The sequence below is a fragment of the Mustela putorius genome, unplaced genomic scaffold (genome assembly GCF_011764305.1).
Source record: "Mustela putorius furo isolate JIRA1106 unplaced genomic scaffold, ASM1176430v1.1 tig00001114_pilon_pilon_pilon, whole genome shotgun sequence".
NCBI lineage: Eukaryota > Metazoa > Chordata > Mammalia > Carnivora > Mustelidae > Mustela > Mustela putorius.
Window position 1 is genome coordinate 300,958 of NW_025421575.1, and position 19,829 is coordinate 320,786.

At 36.0% G+C, this 19,829-nt stretch overlaps 1 protein-coding gene across 5 annotated transcripts in view; it reads left to right on the forward strand.

Moving 5' to 3' along the window:
• CHIC1 (cysteine rich hydrophobic domain 1) overlaps window positions 1-19,829 on the forward strand; it is a 65,243-nt gene that overhangs the window by 1,819 nt on the left and 43,595 nt on the right. For all 5 annotated transcript variants that reach the window (XM_045087330.1, XM_013049842.2, XM_045087331.1 and 2 more), the window contains exon 2: window positions 10,014-10,068. In XM_045087330.1, the coding sequence (XP_044943265.1) occupies window positions 10,014-10,068 (55 nt within the window). The remainder of the gene's footprint in view (window positions 1-10,013; window positions 10,069-19,829) is intronic.

Genomic DNA, 19,829 nt, shown 5'->3' on the forward strand with positions numbered 1-19,829 from the left:
TTCCAGTCTGTAATTTTATATTCCCAACATTCGTCCCCCTCCTTATTTTCTAACACTCAGAAAACAGAGGAGGAGCAAGGAAACAGAATTTAAGTTAATAGAAACTTATTTGTGGTACTTTTCACACAATCGTGGTGAAGTACTTATCAACCTATTTTCAATTAAAAGCAAAGCGCTGACACTTGCCATATCTAGGGCCTTGTGATAGTTATAATGTCCCACCCAGCTTAAAAATTCTGAATTAGCAGTGTGAAGTAGTGACGCTGGAAGTAACTATTGGTATTAACTGAAGCCAAAACCTGAAAAGCCGCAAACCAGTACTTGAACCACTAACCAATGTATATAGTTTGGAAAATTATTTAGTTGTGTTGTACACATTTTCTCAACTGAAAAGCACATTTGATCTTAAATGTCTGAGATCTGAAAAATGTTAAATGTTTAGGAGAAAGTTTTATTGAATCTGAAAAACTGGCCTTTCTATGGTAGTGAAACTTTCGCGGTATCAGGTAAAGTATGATCCTTATGAAATGGTTAATCTAATTCTGAAACATCTAAAATAATCAGCTTCTGTTAAATTCTTTTCTGGCATGTGAGTGTTAGAGTTGTCCTATCTGAATGAAATATTTCTTATTCTCTCCTACCTCTTATTTTTTCCATTCTCTGTGCAGTCATCTATTCTATAGAGGACTTTGTTTCTTTTCTAAATTTAAAATTTGAGCACCATTGGTTCGAACTCAGTATATCTTAAGCCATCATTTTCCGTCCCCACATTGGTTGTGCATTCCAGTTACCGCGTTTCTGATCCTGATACCACCACTCTAATCTTCTGGGGTAGTATTTCAAATCCTTGAGTCATTTTTTAAAAGATTTTATTTTTATTTATTAGCAAGAAAGATAGCGAGAGCAGAAACACAAGCAGGGGTGGTGGGATAGGGAGAAGCAGGCCCCTTGCAGAGCAGGAAGCCCAATCTGGGGCCATCCCAAGACCCTGGGATCATGACCTGAGCAGACACTTAACGACTGAGCCATCCAGGCACCCCTCCTTAAGTCATTTTAACTCTTACTTGTCAAGTGCCACTCTATCCCAGAATTATATCATCATATATTTGAAATGTCTATTAAACTTTTCATTTTCTCTATTTCTGCTGGCACCACCCTAGTTTAGGTTGCCATCAACTCCTGCTTGAATTATTGCCACAGTCTGCCACTTCTTTCTACTCCAGTACATTCCGCATACTGGTGCCAAACTAATTTTCTTAAAACAGTTTAATCATGTCACTTTGCTGCTGAAAAACCTGCACTAGATCTTAATTAGATCTGAATTCTTATGCTCTCTTCTTCCAGCCTCAGAGGTCAAAGAGTTCTTTCACTTGTCCAAAGTTCACTGCTTCACTTGTACTTTCTGTACCCTTCTTTTCCAGCCTCCCAAATCTTGCTCCATCAGGTAGCCCCATCTCTCTAATATTACCTCTCTGCATCAGCCTATAAACATATTCATAGTTTCTCTTTTTGTTTAAAAACAAAATAAGACAAAGCTTTCCTAGACCTATGTTCCCCTTTAGCTACTGTCTTGTCCTTCTTCCTTTCCTCTCCAGATTTCTTAAGAGTAGCTACAGTCACCATACCTATTTCCTTTTCACTCCTCTGTAACCTGGATTCTGCCACCATGACCACAGCCCAAGGGGCGGGGAAGAACTAGCCTTGTTAAGAGCACCATGACCCTCTTGTTGCTACATTTATGGGCATTTTTCATTCTCTTTCTGGTCTTCAATGCTGTATATGACACTTATAACAACTCCCTCTTATTTGGAGGCTTATATTCTCGGGGTCGCAAACGCACACACCTTCAGAGGTAATAGAGGTCACAGAAAATGGTGCACCATGAGTAATGGGGTCTCAGTTGAACTAGAAGGTAGTATATGTTTTGCCTAAAGGAATTTAAATTCTGAAGTTAAAACATTTTGCCAGTCAAACAAACCTAGGAATTCCTTGGCCACTTCACTCTCCTGGGTCTCCTGTATTTTTCTGGCAATTATTTAACTCTCATTCATGGACTCCTCTTACTCTTTTGACCCTTGAATACCAGTGGTCTCTGAGGTTTTGTTCTCAACCTATTACTCTTCTCATTCCCTATTCTGCCTAGATGATCTCATCGTGATTCTCATGGTTTCAATTATCTGACATCTCCCAAATATTTATCTCTGTGCCACACTTTGCTGAGACTTTCACCTGGGCTTCCTCACCTGACAGCCCACTGTCATCTTAAATTCTGCATATTCAAAACAGAATTTAACCCCCCCAACCAATCCCTTATGCCTCCATCCCAACCCCTCAAAAAAAAAAAAAAGGCCTCCTGTTTCTGTTTTCCATCTCAGTTCAGTGTACTTCCACGTATCTCATTATTAATCCTTGGTTCCTCTTTCTCACTTACATTTATCAGCAAGTATTAATAATATATGTCCTAAAAATTTCTTCTTTTCCTCCCTACCAGCACTTGCTTGATTCGAGCCCCTTTCACCACCCTAACCAATCAACTTGTCTTCATCCTTGTCAACTTCACATCCATTCCCCAGCCTGCTGCTAGATTGAGATGCCATTTTACTGCCCAAGACTATTCTGTGATTTTCCCTTTATCCACAGGATAGAATCTAAGCTCCCTAACATTGCATAAAGAACTGTACCCTGCCTATCTATCAGCCTAATCTGCTGACATTTCCCCTTATGGCTTATATTTTCCTGTTCCTAGCATGCTATTTCTTATTTCTTTTCCTTTGCTCAAGCTGGGACCTCCACCTAGAATTCCAGTACCCACTGCCCTTACCCCAGCTCTCCATATGTCACCACCTCCTGCAAGTCTTCTCTGCCCCCACTAAATTGTAACCTGCAATAGTAGTAACAATTTTTACTGCCCTCTGAATCTTCATGTCCTAGCACAGTGCTTGCCTGAAGTAGACAATCAGTAAAAGTGAGTTGAAGGAATATTGGTTCACTTTAGTAACACTCAGTATTCCTACCATAATGTATGCTGTATTTTAGGCCCTCGACAAATACGGGTTACTTGAATCATGCTGTGGAGAGTACTTCTGATTCTGAGCAAAGATCAATATGGGTACAGTAATATCACGAGTCCCAGTGATGAGGATTATGACATGGACTTACCTCTGATATCTTTGTTAAGGCATCAGAATACCCCTATTTCTATCATCTTAACATATTGGCTTTCTAGTTACTTTTAAAAGATGCTAATCTTTTAACATGGAACAAATTATAATTTTTTAAGAAATAGAATGGGCTAACCATACTAATTGTAATTCCAATTCTAAGATGATGAGGATGAATGGATATTTGGGGATTTTTTTCCAAATTGAAAAAATATATGGCAAAATTAACTCTACAGTTTTGAGTTTATAGAAACAGACACAATAAAATGCCTCTTGGAAATACTAAGTGTTTTAGAAATACTATACATCGGAGTGATATAACTTAGTATCTACCACTTTTCTTCTTAGTGTTTCTAGGATAAGTATTTGGATCCAATGTATTGAAATACATACAAGGATAATTATATCTCATGAGATCTTTATTTATAGGTATTATCACACTCTGTTTTTAAAGATTTTATTTGTTTATTTGAGAGAGAGAAAAAGCACGAGAAGGGGGAGGGTCAAAGAGAGAAGCCGACTCCCCACTAAGCAGGAAGCCTGAGGTAGGACTCCAGGATCATGACCTGAGATGAAGGCAGTCGCTTAACCAACTGAGCCACCCAGGCACCCTGTCACACTCTTTATAGTACTTGAAACATACAGGGGTGCCTGGGTGGCTCAGTCAGTTAAGCATCTGCCTTCGAATAAGGTCATGATCTTGGGGTCCTGGGATCAAGCCCCGCATTGGGCTCCCTGCTCAGAGGGGAGTCTGCTTCTCTCTCTCCTTCTGCCCCTTCTTCCCCTGTCACCCATTTGTGTACCCATTCTCTCTCTGTCTCAAATAAATAAAATCTTTTAAAAAAATGAACATACAGATATTTACCCTTCATAGTAGATCTGTATAGAAGTTAGTAGAGATGATAGGTTACCAGTTCTTATAAAATTGTCTCACTAAAATTAATCTATAAGAGCTAAAGTTATTCCATATAGAATTGAAAAAGATGGGAAAAAGATGGCCAAGTTTGCCAAACAGTGTATTTCTCCAAAAAGTTGGACAGCAATTATTATACTTAGACTATAATTATTGATACTTCTCAGGTCAGTTAATGGAGTGCCTTTTCTATAAACAATTGTCTTTGAGGAATTACAGTGATGCATTGTTAATATGTGTTTGTATAAGGTAAATATTTTATAAGATTTTAGAATGGGGAAGCTATGGTAACTTGCTATTTTACAGTGTGGCAAGACATGATTATTTTCATATAAAATATTAAAGAGATTTAACTATAATATTTTTGAAAATATCTTTGAATTTCATAGCATAAACTTTTCTTTTTCATGGTATAGTAAATAAAGTTCAATGTATACACTAAAGAATTATTACTGTAAGTACATAGTTTTCTAGTAAAATCATGTTTCTTAATGGCAGAATTTTACTTGTTTTATCTGTTTTTTTAAGCAACCTGAACATATAAGCTTTCATTTGTATAAGGTTTTCAAAGTCGGGTGTGTAGCCATTTCCAAAAAGATTAAAAGCAATGAGGATGTGGGGAGGGAGAGAGAAGGGAAGAGCAACTAAGAGGACCCACCCTTCTTTCTCAGTTTCCTTTACTCCAAAGAATCATCCAAGAAATTAAAAATTTGAAGACACTTGACAGATAAAATGCAGTCATTAGGAACCATGAGCTAGGACAGCTTCAAACACAGAATAGGCTCTATATTTAATGAAGTTGATAAAATGGACAGTGCGAGAAGTTCCCAAGTGTTCATTTATCTAATGCTGGAAAATCCCCACATCCTGGCTAATGCTTATCACTAATCAATAATGGGTAGGTGATTTTGTCTAACCTCTGTGGATTCACAGTTCTTAATAGTTTGTTTATGAAACAGAGCTGAGGTGTTTATTCAGCAGCAGCCATTTCAACATTTTCCTAGTAGCTATAAAGTGAAATGTATGCCCAAGGTTATTTGAGTTAAGTATTTTTTTTAAATGCTGAGTTTCTAATGAAAAAAGATAAAAGAAATCTCTGGTAGGCAAGAATCGGATTGTTACTGCCTTTTGGCCAAAATTCTGAGAGTATATCAAGACTAGTTTGCCTATATTTATAACTTTTGAAAATATGTGTGTGTGTGTGTGTGTGTGTATGCATTCACATACATACATACACATGTTAAAGGAGTATTTTAAAAAGTAAAATGACACCTTCCTTACCATATTTAATATACTTTTTATATTTTAGAAAAGATAATCCCTTTTTATATTGAAGAATATTGGTAATGTGAATATAGCAAGTATATATTGAGAACTTGAGCACTGGTGTATGCACTATGAAAAATACAGGAGAAAAGTGAAGTATAAACCTTGCTTTATAAAACTAACAGGAAAATTGCTTTCAAGATATCTCTATAGCAATAGAGCAGCAAAGAATAATGGGAAATATTTTATTAGCTATCGAATTATATAGTACAGATTAGAAACAGCTGTGAGCATTTAGAGAAAAAAGGAAATCCATAAAAGCTTGAACATTGGTGGTATTACAGCAGTGGTTGGGACTTGACTTGAGCCTTGAAGATTGCATAGGATTTAAACTAGGGAAGGGAAGCAAGAGGAACCACCTGAGCAAAGACAATAGCCAATATGGCTGTTGCAGTGGAAGGGAAGGAATCATTATGAGAATGATTTCAAAGGAACAAATATCAGGATTTGGTGCCACCTCAGAGCAAGCACGGTGCAAAAAATAAGGGAGGGAAGGTGCAAAACCAAAACCAAGGTCTAGGTTAAAGAGAATCAATGTGTCATTGATAGATATGAAAAATTTGAAGGGGGGAGGCTTGTTTCCAATAAAGAGATAACATTTAATTTTAGACATGTTTTACTTGAGATGGTATTGTTTTTGGTAAGATACTGAAATCGAAATTTTTAGTATGCAATTAGAGATCAAAGAATACTGGAAAATGTAGAACTAGAGATACAGATTTGGTGGTAATCAGCATAGAAGGGTCAAAGCTACTAAACAAAGAGGGACTGTTAAAGTTTACGTAGAAAGACAAGCAGATGACTAAAAGCCAAATTTTTGGAAAATGCAAGAATGTTAGAGGAGAGTAGAAGGATGAGAGAGTGTTAGGGAGTGATCAAACAGTGTGACAAAGCTGCAAAGTAAAGGGAAAATGTTCTAGGAAGAGAATATATAATTGGCAATAAATAAGACATGATGAACTTGTCTTTCTGAATAAATTTACTCAGTGAGAGATTGTTTTCAGAAAAGTGACAGCATTATAAGGGAAATTATAAACAGTTAAGAAAGGAGGGAATAATAAGGAAATGGAAACAAGAAAGTTCACTTGCTCAGTGGTAAATGCAAAGAGAATAGCAAAGCTGGGGCTACAGTTGAACTAGTATGTGGTTTATCTTCCCCTCTCCTCAGGCAGGAGTCATTTTGAAGTGGTGCTGGTCCTTGCCAGGGCTGCTTTCAGGATAAAATGTGCCAGGAGCTGCTTTGGACAGATGGGTGCCTAGTGGGGTAGGTTGGATGGGGTAGATTCACAGGAGAACACAGAAGCAGTGTGTGTGGTGTTAGCAAGGTAGGTGGAGAGTGTTCTCCCTGGTTCCTGCAGGTGTCCTGATATCTAGGCTGGGGATAGGATGGAGGTAGGGTTGGCACCCACAAGCTCTTTTGTTTTTGAAGAAGTCTCCTAAAGATCCCTGCCCCTCCAGCACACATTCTGAGATTAGTAAATAAATCTCCTTTCTGTATACCCAGACCCTTTTTAAATTTTTGTTTCAATGCTTTTATCTAGCAGTGTTGTTTGTTAGGCTGTCTCTTTAAGGGCTTAGTTTCCTGTTGCTCTCTGGCTCTCCAAGAACTAATCCTGCTGATTTTTTTTTAATTTATTTTTTTAAGAGAGAGAGAGAGAGCACGCGCACATGTGCAAGGGGAGGGGCAGAGGGAGAGAGAGAATCTTAAGCAGGTTCCATGCTGAGCATGGAGCCCAATGTGGGACTCAGTCTTACAACCCTGAGATCATGACCTAAGCTGAAATCAAGAGTTGGATACTGAACAGACTGAGCCACCCAGGTGCCCCATAAGCCTGCTGATTTTTACCCAGAGTTAAGCCCTACTGCATTTCAAAGCCAAATATTATGGGGACTTGTCTTCCAAGTCCAGGTTCCTGGGGTGGGGGGTGGTTGGGGTTGGTGGGGGTCTGCTCCTCTCCCTTCTCAGTGCTTGTGATGTCCCTTCCATTTGTGGTTAGTGTCACCAGGAGCTTGAGTCCTGACCATGTTTCTATACTTCCTCCCCTTTGTGTGACTTGTTCTCTTCAGTTAACTGGAAAGTCTGCTGTGCAGTCTTTGGGTGGTTTTCTGTGTTCATTGCACTGGTATGGCTGTTATCTAGGGTGTATCTGTGGAATGAGGTGGACTTGGGATCCTCCTACTTTGCCATCTTCCCAGACTCTAAATCAAGAACATGTTATTGACATTGCATCCAAAAGGCATTTAGACAAGATATGGAAATAGAGCTCTACTTTAAAGTGTATAATGTCTCCTTTTAAAAATGAAACCTATTATCTGTTACTGTGTTACACAATAAGAATTTACTCCTTGTAGAATAATGAATTAAATTATATCTTCTTGAGATCATCTTTTACACATCAAAAGAATCAAATGTTTGGTTAGACGTTTTTCTACCTTTTAGATAGTGATGAGATCACTATTTAGCTACATATAACTGAAATGAAGGACGTTTCTTGCTCTCTTATATATTGGTCATGTTATTGAATGCTGAGTTGCAAATATATATTTAATACTGAAGTGTCAGTTTCTCAAAGAGCACATGAAATTTTCCATAAAAATTCATGTATGGGATATACTGTCTTATTTTTTTTAAGATTTTATTTATTTATTTTATAGAGATCACAAGTAGGTAGAGAGGCAGGCAGAGAGGGGGACGCAGGCTCCCCACTGAGCAGAAAGCCTGATGTGGGGTTCGATTCCAGCACCCTGAGATCATGACCTGAGCCGAAGACAGAGGCTTAACCCACTGAGCCACCCAGGCGCCCCTATACTATCTTATTTTCCAGTTTGGCTGTATCCTGTGTCCAGGTATAGACTTATAAGGAAACATTATTATGAGAATATTATGTTCTCATTACATATACTGATACCTAGAGAAGTAATTAAGTATTTTTAAATGAAGTTAAGATCTTTTTGTGGTTGCTAATTAATTGTCCCAACTATCTTAAAACAGAATTTGTTGTTTAAAAATACATTTTAAATACACAGAGTGTACACACACACACACACACACACACACAGATGTGTACCTTGCTACTAGCTGCTAAGTGTAGAGAATTTTTGTGTTTAAGATGTGCTTATGTTCCAGAAAAGGAGCCATTAGCATAAATGATACAAGGAGAATGTTATTTCCACATAGTTTTAATAGGACATTTGGATTCTTACATGTCTTTAATGTGACCATAAGACTAAAGGGCCATAAATCAGTCGAATCAAACAGTATTGTAGCTTATTATTAAACAAACTTCTATTAAATACCTACTAGATTACTTTATGCTACTAAGCAAAAAGATAAATAAGTCATAGTTTCTGCTTGCAAAAAGCTGAGTACAGGACAGAAAGAACTTAGGGATCAGCATTTGAATTTTGGTCCTCCCCACCTTACTAGATATATGACTTTGTGCAAGTCTTTTAGTTACTTTTTGGAAAAAAAAATTTCTGAGTGTCAGCTTCCTTGTCTTTAAGAGGGCGATGACAGTACTACTCTTTCCGGGTTGTAAACTTCAGAAGTAACATATTTATCTAGCACAGTGTCTAACCCATGGTAAATTGTTACTTTATTGCCTACCTCACCAAGAATTCTCAGTAAATATTCCTGTTTTGTTTTGTTTTTTAATTTTTTCTTACAACCCATCATCTACTTACTATACTACACTACACTGTAAAATTATAGTTACTATGGTATGTCATCTGAAGATGGTATACAGGATGATATGCAGGACGTGACCTTTGTGATATCCCTTCTAGTAGGTGATTGAAGGCTCATAAAATTCATCTTGACTTCTGAAAACAGATTTCAGTGAGCTTACTTGAGTCAGAGCTTTCAAGGCTGAGACCTGTTTTCTGAAAACAAGTTTAGCATATACATGAAAGCCATTCATAAAGATCAACCTTTGAGTATCTGAATACTAACTGATCATAAGTTTTTGAGCTACAGCTCCAAAGGTTATATTAGTCTTTATTAGGAAAATTTTCATATATGCATAAAAGTAGAAAGAATAGTATTATCCACTCCTATGTACTACCAGCCAGTTTTAAAAGTTATCAACTAGGGGCACCTGGGTGGCTCAGTGGGTTAAAACCTCTGCCTTCAGCTCAGGTCATGATCCCAGGGTCCTGGGATCAAGCCCCATGTCGGGCTCTCTGCTCTGCGGGGGGCCTGCTTCTCTTCCTCTCTCTCTGCCTGCCTCTCTGCCTACTTGTGATCTCTGTCAAATAAATAAAATAAAATATTAAAAAAAAAATTTAAAAATAAAAGTTATCAACTAAAATGGGTTTTAACAGAAACATTAAAGTCAAAAATCTTGTTTCCAGCTCTAATTTGTTATTTAATCCCATATCATGCATGGATGTAATTAAAATACCACTTTAACATTTGCACCATAAGTTTCTTTTACTATTAATTCATATTAATAGTCAAAGATTTGTTTTCTATAAATACCATAACATTATTTTTAGGACACATTTTTAAATCACAACATCAAACAAAAAATGCAAGCCTTTGTTAGTTAAAAAGGGAGAGGGTAAAGAGTTAAATATGCTGGGTAGAATATATTTTGTTCTTTGTTTTTAAGGTTTGGCTTGAGCAACAAGTTTGATACTGAATTTCCCTCAGTTCTAACAGGGAAGGTAAGTGAGAGTTTGCTTTGAACTTTTCAATTCTAAAAGCATTGTTTTATAGTTTATTCAGTATTATGACAAATACTTTGGCTCCCTGGTATTGATAATAACAAGAGGCCAGGGTACTTGGAAGCTGTGTCATTACTGACAAAGCTGTCACCATGACTGCTAGCCTATGACCATTTATCTTGTTCACTGTCCATTAATGCCAGCTATTAATTGCTTATCTGTTCAGTTTTTCCAATTTTGACCTTTATTCTCAGCACTAGTAGCTATAATTGTTTTCATTTAGGTCCCTAATCCCAGTGTTCTTTAGAGTTAACAAAGTTATCATTGTTTAACTTTGTATCACTCTATTATTTTTAAAAGTGTCCTACAGTATGATTTGTTACACATCAAAAGAATCAAGTGTTTGGTCAGACATTTTTCTACCTTTTAAATCGTTTGAGTTTCTAAAATTGGACTTGCTGCAATAAATTACTACTTTTCTGTTCCCTGGTTCCTCTACATTCCACGGTATCTTCACACTTCAGGTTCAGTATTCAAAGACTTTTTAGGATTTGAGACTATGTTTAGAAAATTCTCTTACAACAGTAATGCTAACTTATAGGCCCAAAGAAAAAGGCTTTGACTAAGGCAAAAAGTTGCTTACACATGTTTGTTACTTGAGGAAATACAAAAGAAAGAGAAAAGCCATTATATTACAAAATACTCAGTAATTTCCAAATGGTTAATAGGTGAATGCTAGATAGGTGAAATGATGACTTGGGGATAAAAGAAATTAACTTTTTGTATTTTGAAACCTGTAATTTAATACTATTCTGTACAATTTTATTACTAGAACACTGCTACTTGTCAGTATAGATTTGGTCAGATTTTAAAATCATTCCATTCCCTAAAGGGCCTTTATGCAATTTATTGTTAAATTTTGTGATAATGTTAATGAGAAAAGCAAGGTACAAATCCTTGTCTACAGTATGTGTAATAAAGGGGAGAAATAAGCACATTATTAATTGTATGAAGAAATTCTAGAAGACTGCACATGGAACTAAATAAAAGTGGTGACCTTGATAGGAGAAGGGGAATGAGATAGATGGAGGCAAGGGTAAGGATAAGACCATTTTTGGTATTTTGGTATTTAGTATTATTTTGATTTTTGAACCATGTCACTGTGTTACCTATTCAAACCTGAATTTTCTTTAATTTGTCTGCTCATTCTACACTCTGAGAATGGGATAAAATGCATCTAATATTGGCTCCTTTTTGTCATGATACATTTTCTAGCTGCTTGCTTTTCACTTTTGGCCTAATCTCAGAGCATTATTCAGAGGTCGGTAGGGAGCAAAAGACAGCAGAGTTATTTCTTTTCACAGGAGTTGTCACTAGAATTGTATGAAATTCTATTTGATTTATCCCTGAAAGATATTTTATACTTTATTTGCTTCCTTTACCCCATGAAAAATGGGAGCTAGCTAGAGACAGTATAGAGTAGTTAAACTTTGAAATCAGATCTGGGTTGGAATACAAGGTCTATCACTTACTGTCTTTGTGGCCTTGAGAGAGCCACTTCTTTGAGCCTCAGTTTTTACGTGACTAGTACTTCATTTGTTATTGTAAGGATTAAATGAAAGAACATATGTAAAACTTCGAGTATATTGTCAGGTACTTACTAGCTTCCCAATGTAAGGTTTTTTTCCCCACCAGTGTATCCCAGTTTCATCCTGATAATTTCTCCAATTTTTTCTTACCAGCTTTCAATTTTTAATTGCTTTTTCTACTTTTATATTCTTTATCTGAGTAACAGTTTATTGACTGGTCCCACCAGTAATCTGTCATTTTTAAACTGTTGACCTTTTCTCTCTCCTTATGTATACTGTCAAATCATTCTATATAATAAGCAAGTGGAAATAGTCCCTGGCTAAGTTAACAGAAGATATATGTCCATTTACACTTTTAGGGTACAAAGAGCCCTCTGGTTTGATGTTTTGGCCTCACTCTCTAGAATGTTCTACCTTCCTATCCTGATCATTTAGAATAATTTGCCAACTGAAGCAGCAGTTCAAACTTAGATTTGTTTTATATGAATTTTCATATATGTTTTCTCCAAAAGAAAAAAAATAGCTGTAGAAAAACCTTTTGAATAATAATGTGTTTGTGGAAAGATGACAAATTCAGTATTAAAGAGAATGTGAACTAAAACATCTCCAAGGGAAAACTTGTGCTTTGTGTTTCCCTGGTGCTGCTGCATGTGTTGTCTGGGCAGTTATATTAAGTTTTATTGCTAGTTTGTTTTTTAAAAGTTTGAATTACAAGTCCAAGGATTTCTAGAAAATGAATAATCAAAAAAAAAAAAATGCCAGTGCCTAGAATTTACAGGCATAAAATGTATCCATCTTTGAAATGGGCTGGTTTTATACGCTCAAGGAATACTTAGAATATTTCTTTCCAAGCCTTTTAAAACTAAAAGCTCCATCATTGAAAAAGGTAGTACAGTCTTTTTAAACTAGAGTAAGAATATTAAGCTGCAATCTGGATATGAGCTATTTTTAAAGATATCCTTTCTTTTCAGGTGACCATTTCTATAGCACATATCAATGATTGGGTATTCTAATGTGCATTACTTTAAGTGGACAGGATTTCTCATTATTAAATGAGGCATAAATGATACCGTGATTTTTTTCTTAGTTTAGTTTTTAGTGATGAAAACATCACCAACAGGAATTCTGAAAGTCTGATTTTTAAAAGCCACATGGTGGTAACATTAATTTTATTCACTTTTCTCTTTAATGAGACAATTTTTGTCCAGTAGGCACTGTTGTAATTGTATAGGTTATTATGAATTATCCAAATGCTTCTCTAATAACTGGGGGAAGAGGCAAGAAGAATTACATTAACCAGAAAAAAAAGGAAAAAGGAAGGTCTGAATTCCAAACTTAACAGCCTTTGTGTAAAATATTTTAAAATGAACAAATGCAGTCTTTAAAATAGAAAAATAAATCTACCTTTTAAAAAATCAGTCTTCTGGCATGAATGGGATTCTAAATAGCTTTTATGCCTAAACTAAGCAAAACTGCACAGAATTAATTCTGAAAACGTAAAAAGCCATTTTGACAAGATTCATGGCTCAGTATTAATTTTGTGCTTATATGTTAATGCTTCTAATACAAATAAAAAGATAACCTTCTATATTAAGTGCAGAAAAGATTGTTTTAGCCATTTTACTAATGATAAGTCTTCCTGTCATGATAAGATATATCAAGCAGGTGTGTACCGCAGATTCTGGTGACCAGAAAATGAAAGAACTACAGTACTTTGGAAAAGAAATGAAAGCTTCTGGCCCTCAGCTTAGAACAATTAAATGGTATTATGGGGAGATTAGTGTGTGATATTGGGGGAAATCTAAGCCATAAAATCGACCACTACTATTGTGATCAAATATGACAAGTGATTGATAGGGTTGTGTTCCCCATGATTGAAGGAGGCAAAACAGTCTTGCTGGGTTTTGCTTATATTTTCTTGTTTGCAGTCTCTTGCATCCTGTTATAAAATATTATCACTCTTTCCCCCACCTTTATGATGTGGCTTTCTTTTTCTTTTCAAGAAAGTCAAAAGGAATTCAGTGTTTCTTTATAACCTGCCATTTAGCTAGAAAGTAAAAGGCTTCCATCTAACTTTCATTACTAAAGATACTCAATTATATGGAAGTAAATGAGTAACATACAGTTAACTAAACATTATTTTCACAATGTTTAAATCAGGAGTTAACCAATTCTCATTTACTATGTCCTTATCTGTTTTAAGACTTTACTGTTATTCAAACACAGATTTTCTTTCCAAAGACAATCCTGGCCTCCTTTTAAAGGCAAAATGAAGGTTTTATTTTGTTTTTTGAAATTCTAGTAGTTTTCCTTTCAATGTATTTATCTTATGATTTCAAAAAATTTGAATTCTCATTTTTAGTAACTTCAGTATAGTAGTTTAATCATGGTGACAAAGTAATAATTGACACGATTATGTGTTAAAGGTGGAAAGTATTGGCAAGAAAGAAGGAAAATTGCTACATTCTTTTGAAAGTTTTGTTTATTTATTTCCAGAAGCATGTAATAAAATAAATTTTATAATAAATTTTATATATCTTGGCATATATTTTATTCACAATATTTTAAAACAAAAAGCACGTTTTACCTTTTCAGCTGATTGGTTTCTGGCCTTAGCCTTGCTCTTTATTTTTATTTTTTTGTCTGTGTTATACACTTCTAAATAAATACTCTAAGTAAAAATTTTACTTTTTAAATAAAAATTTAAATTCTAGTTATAAGCACTTAAATTTGTAAGTGCACAGATTTAATAATTTTATGAATTACATTAGTTTATATAAAACTTACCATATTTTAAAAATATATTAGTGTTTCTAGATACACAATTTAAAGAGAATTTATAGTAATGTTATATTACAGATTAGAGCTAAATATATAAATATATTTTCCTTATTTTGATTTCTATTTCATTGCTCAGTGATTGACTAGGAAAAAGAAGTTGAGTATCACTGAGAGGTAAATCTTGAGATAGCAACTTGGCATTGTTTTTTTTTCTGATGTAAAATGCTCTTTCTTTTTTTATTAATTATTTTTATTAACATATAATGTATTATTTTCCTCAGGGGTACAGGTCTGTGAAATGTCAGGCTTACACACTTCACAGTACTCACTATATCACATACCCTCCCCAATGTACATAACCCAACCACCCTCTCCAGCACCACCTCCCCCCAGCAACCCTCAGTCTGTTTTGTAAGATTAAGAGTCTCTTATAGTTTGTCTCCCTCCCGATCCCATCTTGTTTTCATTTTTTTCCTTCCCTACGCCCCAAACTCTCCACTCTGCCTCTCAGATTCCTCATACCAGAGAGATAATATGATAATTGTCTCTCTTATTGACTTATTTCACTCAGCATAATACCCTCTAGTTCCATCCACATCATAGCAAATGGCAAGATTTTCATTTCTTTTGATGGCTGCATTGTGTGTGTATGTGTGTGTGTATATAAATATATACACACACACATACACACACCACATCTTCTTTATCCATTCATCTCTTGATGGACAGCTCGGCTCTTTCCATAGTTTGGCTATTGTAGAAATTGCTGCTGTAAACATTTGGGTGCACGTGCCCCTTTGGATCAGTACATTTGCATCCTTAGGGTAAATACCCAGTAGTACAATTGCTGGCTCATAGGGTAGCTCTACTTCCAACTTTTTGAGAAGCCTCCATGCTGTTTTCCAGAGTGGCTGCACCAGCTTGCATTCCCCTTTCGCTGCACCTTCTCCAACATCTGTTGTTTCCTGACTTGTTAATTTTAGCCATTCTGACTTGTGTGAGGTGGTATCTCATTGTGGTTTTGATTTGTAAATTTCCCTGATGCTGAGTAATGTTGAGCACATTTTCATGTGTCTGTTGGCTATCTGGATGTCTTTGCCAAAATGTCTGTTCATATCTGCTGCCCGTTTCTTGGTTGGATTATTTGTTCTTTGGGTGTTGAGTTTGATAAGTTCTTTATAGATTTTGGATACTAGCCCTTTATCTGATATGTCACTTGTGAATATCTTCTCCCATTCTGTCAGTTGTCTTTTGGTTTTGTTGACCGTTTCTTTTGCTATGCAAAAACTTTTGATCTTGATGAAGTCCCAATAGTTCATTTTTGCCCTTGCTTCCCTTGCCTTTGGCAGTGTTTCTGGAAGAAGCTGCTGCAGCTGAGGTCAACAAGGTTGCTGCCTGTGTTCTCCTCAAGAATTTTGATGGATTCCTGTCTCACATTGAGGTCTTTCATCCATTTTGAGTCTATTTTTGTGTGTCATTTAAGGAAGTGGTCCAGTTGTACTCTTCTGCATGTGACTGTCCAATATTCCCAACACCATTGTTGAAGAGACTGGTTTTTTCCATTGGGAATTCTTTTCTGCTTTGCCAAAGATTAGTTGACCGTAGACTTGAGGGTCTATTTCTGGGCTCTATTCTGTTCCACTGATGTATGTGTCTGTTTCTGTGCCAGTGCCATACTGTTTTAATGACTACAGCTTTGTAGTAGAGCTTGATATGTGAATTGTGATGCCACCAACATTGGTTTTCTTTTTCAACATTCCTCTGGCCATTTGGGGTCTTTTCTGGTTCCATATAAATTTTAGGGTTACTTGTTCCATTTCTTTGAAAAAAATTGGTGGTATTTTGATAGGGATTGCATTAAATGTGTAGATTGCTTTAGGTAGCATAGTCATTTTCACAATATTTGTTCTTCCAATCCATGAGCATGGAACGTTTTTCCATTTATTTGTGTCTTCATCAATGTCTTTCATGAGTACTTGATAGTTTTCTGAGTGCAGATTCTTTGCCTCTTTGGTTAGGTTTATTCCTAGGTATCTTATGGTTTGGGATGCAATTGTAAATGGGATTGACTCCTTAATGTCTCTTTCTTCTATCTTGCTGATGGTATATAGAAATGCAGCTGACTTCTGTGCATTGCTTTTATATCCTGACACTTTGTTGAATTCCTGTATGAATTCTAGAAGTTTTGGAGTGGAGTCTTTTGGGTTTTCCACATAAAGTATCATATCATCTGCAAAGAGTGAGAGTTTGACCTCTTCTTTGCCTTTTATTTCTTTTTGACTGATTGCCGAGGCTAGGACTTCTAGTATTACATTGAATAGTAGTGGTGATAGTGGACATCCCTGCTGTGTTCCTGACCATAGGGGGAAAGCTCTCAGTTTTTCCCCATTGCGAGTGGTATTCACTGTGGGTTTTTCATAGATGGCTTCGATGATATTGAGGTATGTACCCTCTATCCCTACACTTTGAGGAGTTTTGATCAAGAAAGAATGCTGTACTTTGTCAAATGCTTATTCAGCATCTATTGAGAATATCCTGTGATTCTTGTTCTTTATTAATATATTGTATCACATTGATTGATTTGTGGATGTTGAATCAAACTTGCAGCCCAGGAATAAATCCCACTTGGTCATAGTGAATAATCCTTTCAATGAACTATTGGACCCTATTGGCTAGTATTTTGGTGAGAATTTTTGCATCTGTGTTCATCAAGGATATTGGTCTGTTATTCTCCTTTTTGGTGGGGTCTTTGTCTGATTTGGAGATCAAGGTAATGCTGTCCTCATAAAATGACTTTGGAAGTTTTCCTTCTATTTCTATTTTTTAGAAAAGTTTCAGGAGAATAGTTATTAATTCTTCTTTAAATGTTTGGTAGAATTCTCCCGGGAAGCTGTCTGGCCTTGGGCTCTTGTTTGTTGGGAGATTTTTGATGACTGCTTCAATCTCCTTACTGGTTATGGGTCTGTTCAGGTTTTCTGTTTCAGTTGTGGTAGTTTATATGTCTGTAGGAATGCATCCATTCCTTCCAAATTGTCAAATTTGCTGGCATATAGTTGCTCATAATATGTTCTTATAATTGTATTTCTTTGGTGTTGGTTGTAATCTCTCCTCTTTCATTCATGATTTTATTTATTTATTCTCTTTTCTTTTTGATAAGTCTGGCCAGGGGCTTATCAATTTTATTAATTCGTTCAAAGAATCAGATCCTAGTTTCATTGATCTGTTCTACTGTCCTTTTGGTTTCTATTTCATTGATTTCTGCTCTGATCGTTATTATTTCTCTTCTCCTGCTGGGTTTGGGCTTTCTTTGCTGTTCTTTCTCTTTCTCTTTCTTTTAGGTGTAGGGTTATGTTGTGTACTTGAGACCATTCTTGTTTCTTGATAAAGGCTTATATCGCTATATATGTTCCTTTTAAGACCGCCTTTACTGTGTCCCACAGATTTTGAACAGTTATGTTTTCATTATCATTTGTTTCCGTGAATTTTTTTAAATTCTTCTTTAATTTCTTGGTTGACCCATTCATTCTTTAGTAGGATGCTTCTTAGCCTCCTTGCATTTGAGTTCTTTCCAACTTTACTCTTGTGATTAAGTTCTAGCTTCAGAGCATTATGGTCTGAAAATATGCATGGAATGATCCCAATCTTCTGGTATCAGTTGAGACCTGATTTGTGACCTAGGATGTCATCTGTTCTGGAGAATGTTCCATGTGTACTAGAGAAGAATGTGTAATCTGTTGATTTGGGATGAAATGTTCTGAATGTATCTGTGATGTCCATCTGGTCCAGTGTGTCATTTAAGGCCTTTATTTCCTTGTTGATCTTTTGCTTGGATGATCTGTCCATTTCAGTGAGGGGGGTGTTAAAGTCCCCTACTATTATTGTATTATTGTTGATGTATTTCTTTGATTTTGTTATTAATTGGTTTATATAGTTGGCTGCTCCCACGTTAGGGGCATAGATATTTAAAATTGTTAGATCTTCTTGTTGGACAGATCCTTTGAGTATGATATAGTGTCCTTCCTCATCTCTTATTATAGTCTTTGGCTTAAAATCGAATTGATCTGATATAAGGATTGCCACTCCAGCTTTCTTCTGATGTCCATTAGCATGGTAAATTGTTTTCCACCCCCTCACTTTAAATCTGGAGCTGTCTTTGGGTCTAAAATGAGTTTCTTGTAGGCAACATATAGATGGGTTTTTTTTATCCATTTTGATACCCAGTGTCTTTGGATTGGGGCATTTAGCCCATTAACATTCAGGATAACTATTGAGAGATATGAATTTAGTGCCATTGTATTGCCTGTAAGGTGACTGTTACTGTACATTGTCTCTTTCTTTCTGATCTACTACTTTTAGGCTCTCTCTTTGCTTAGAGGACCCCTTTCAATATTTCCTGTAGAGCTGGTTTGGTGTTTGCAAATTCTTTCAGTTTTTGTTTGTCCTGGAAGCTTTTTATCTCTCCTATTTTCAATGATAGCCTAGCTGGATATAGTATTCTTCGCTGCATCTTTTTTTCCTTTAGTGCTCTGAATATATCATGCCAGATCTTTCTGGCCTGCCAGGTCTCTGTGGATAAGTCTGCTGCCAATCTGATATTTCTACCATTGTGTGTTACAGACTTCTTGTCCCAAGCTGCTTTCAGGATTTTCTCTTTGTCACTAAGACTTGTAAGTTTTACTATTAGATGATGGGGCATTGACCTTTATTTATTGATTTTGAAGAGGGTTCTCTGTGCGTCCTGGATTTTTATGCTTGTTTCCTTCTCTAAATTAGGGATGTTCTCTACTATAATTCACTCCAGTATACCTTCTGCCCCCCCTTCTTCTTCTCTGGTATCCCAATTATTCTAATATTGTTTTGTCTTATGGTATCACTTATCTCTCAAATTCTCCCTTCATGGTCCAGTAGTTGTTTGTCTCTCTTTTGCTCATCTTCTTTATTCTCCATCACTAGGTCTTCTAAATCAATAATTCTCTCTTCTGCCTCATTTATCCTAGCAATAAGAGCCTCCATTTTTTATTGTACCTCATTAATACCTTTTTTGATTTCACATTGGTTAGATTTTTGTTCTTTTATTTCTCCAGACAGGGTTTCTCTAATATCTTCCATGCCTTTTTCAAGTCCAGCTAGCACCTTGAGAATGATCGTTCTGAACTCTAGTTCTGACATATTACCCATGTCCGATTGATTGGGTCCATAGCCATTGGTACTGCCTCTTCTTCTTTTTTTTTGTGGTGAGTTTTTCTGCCTTGTCATTGTATCCAGATAAGAATATATGAACAAGATAATAAAATAGTGAAAGAGTTGCAAAGACCTCAGAAAAATGTACACTGCCCAAATCAGAAAAGATCAAAACCGAGGGGAGAAGAAAGGGGGAAGAAATAAAAAATA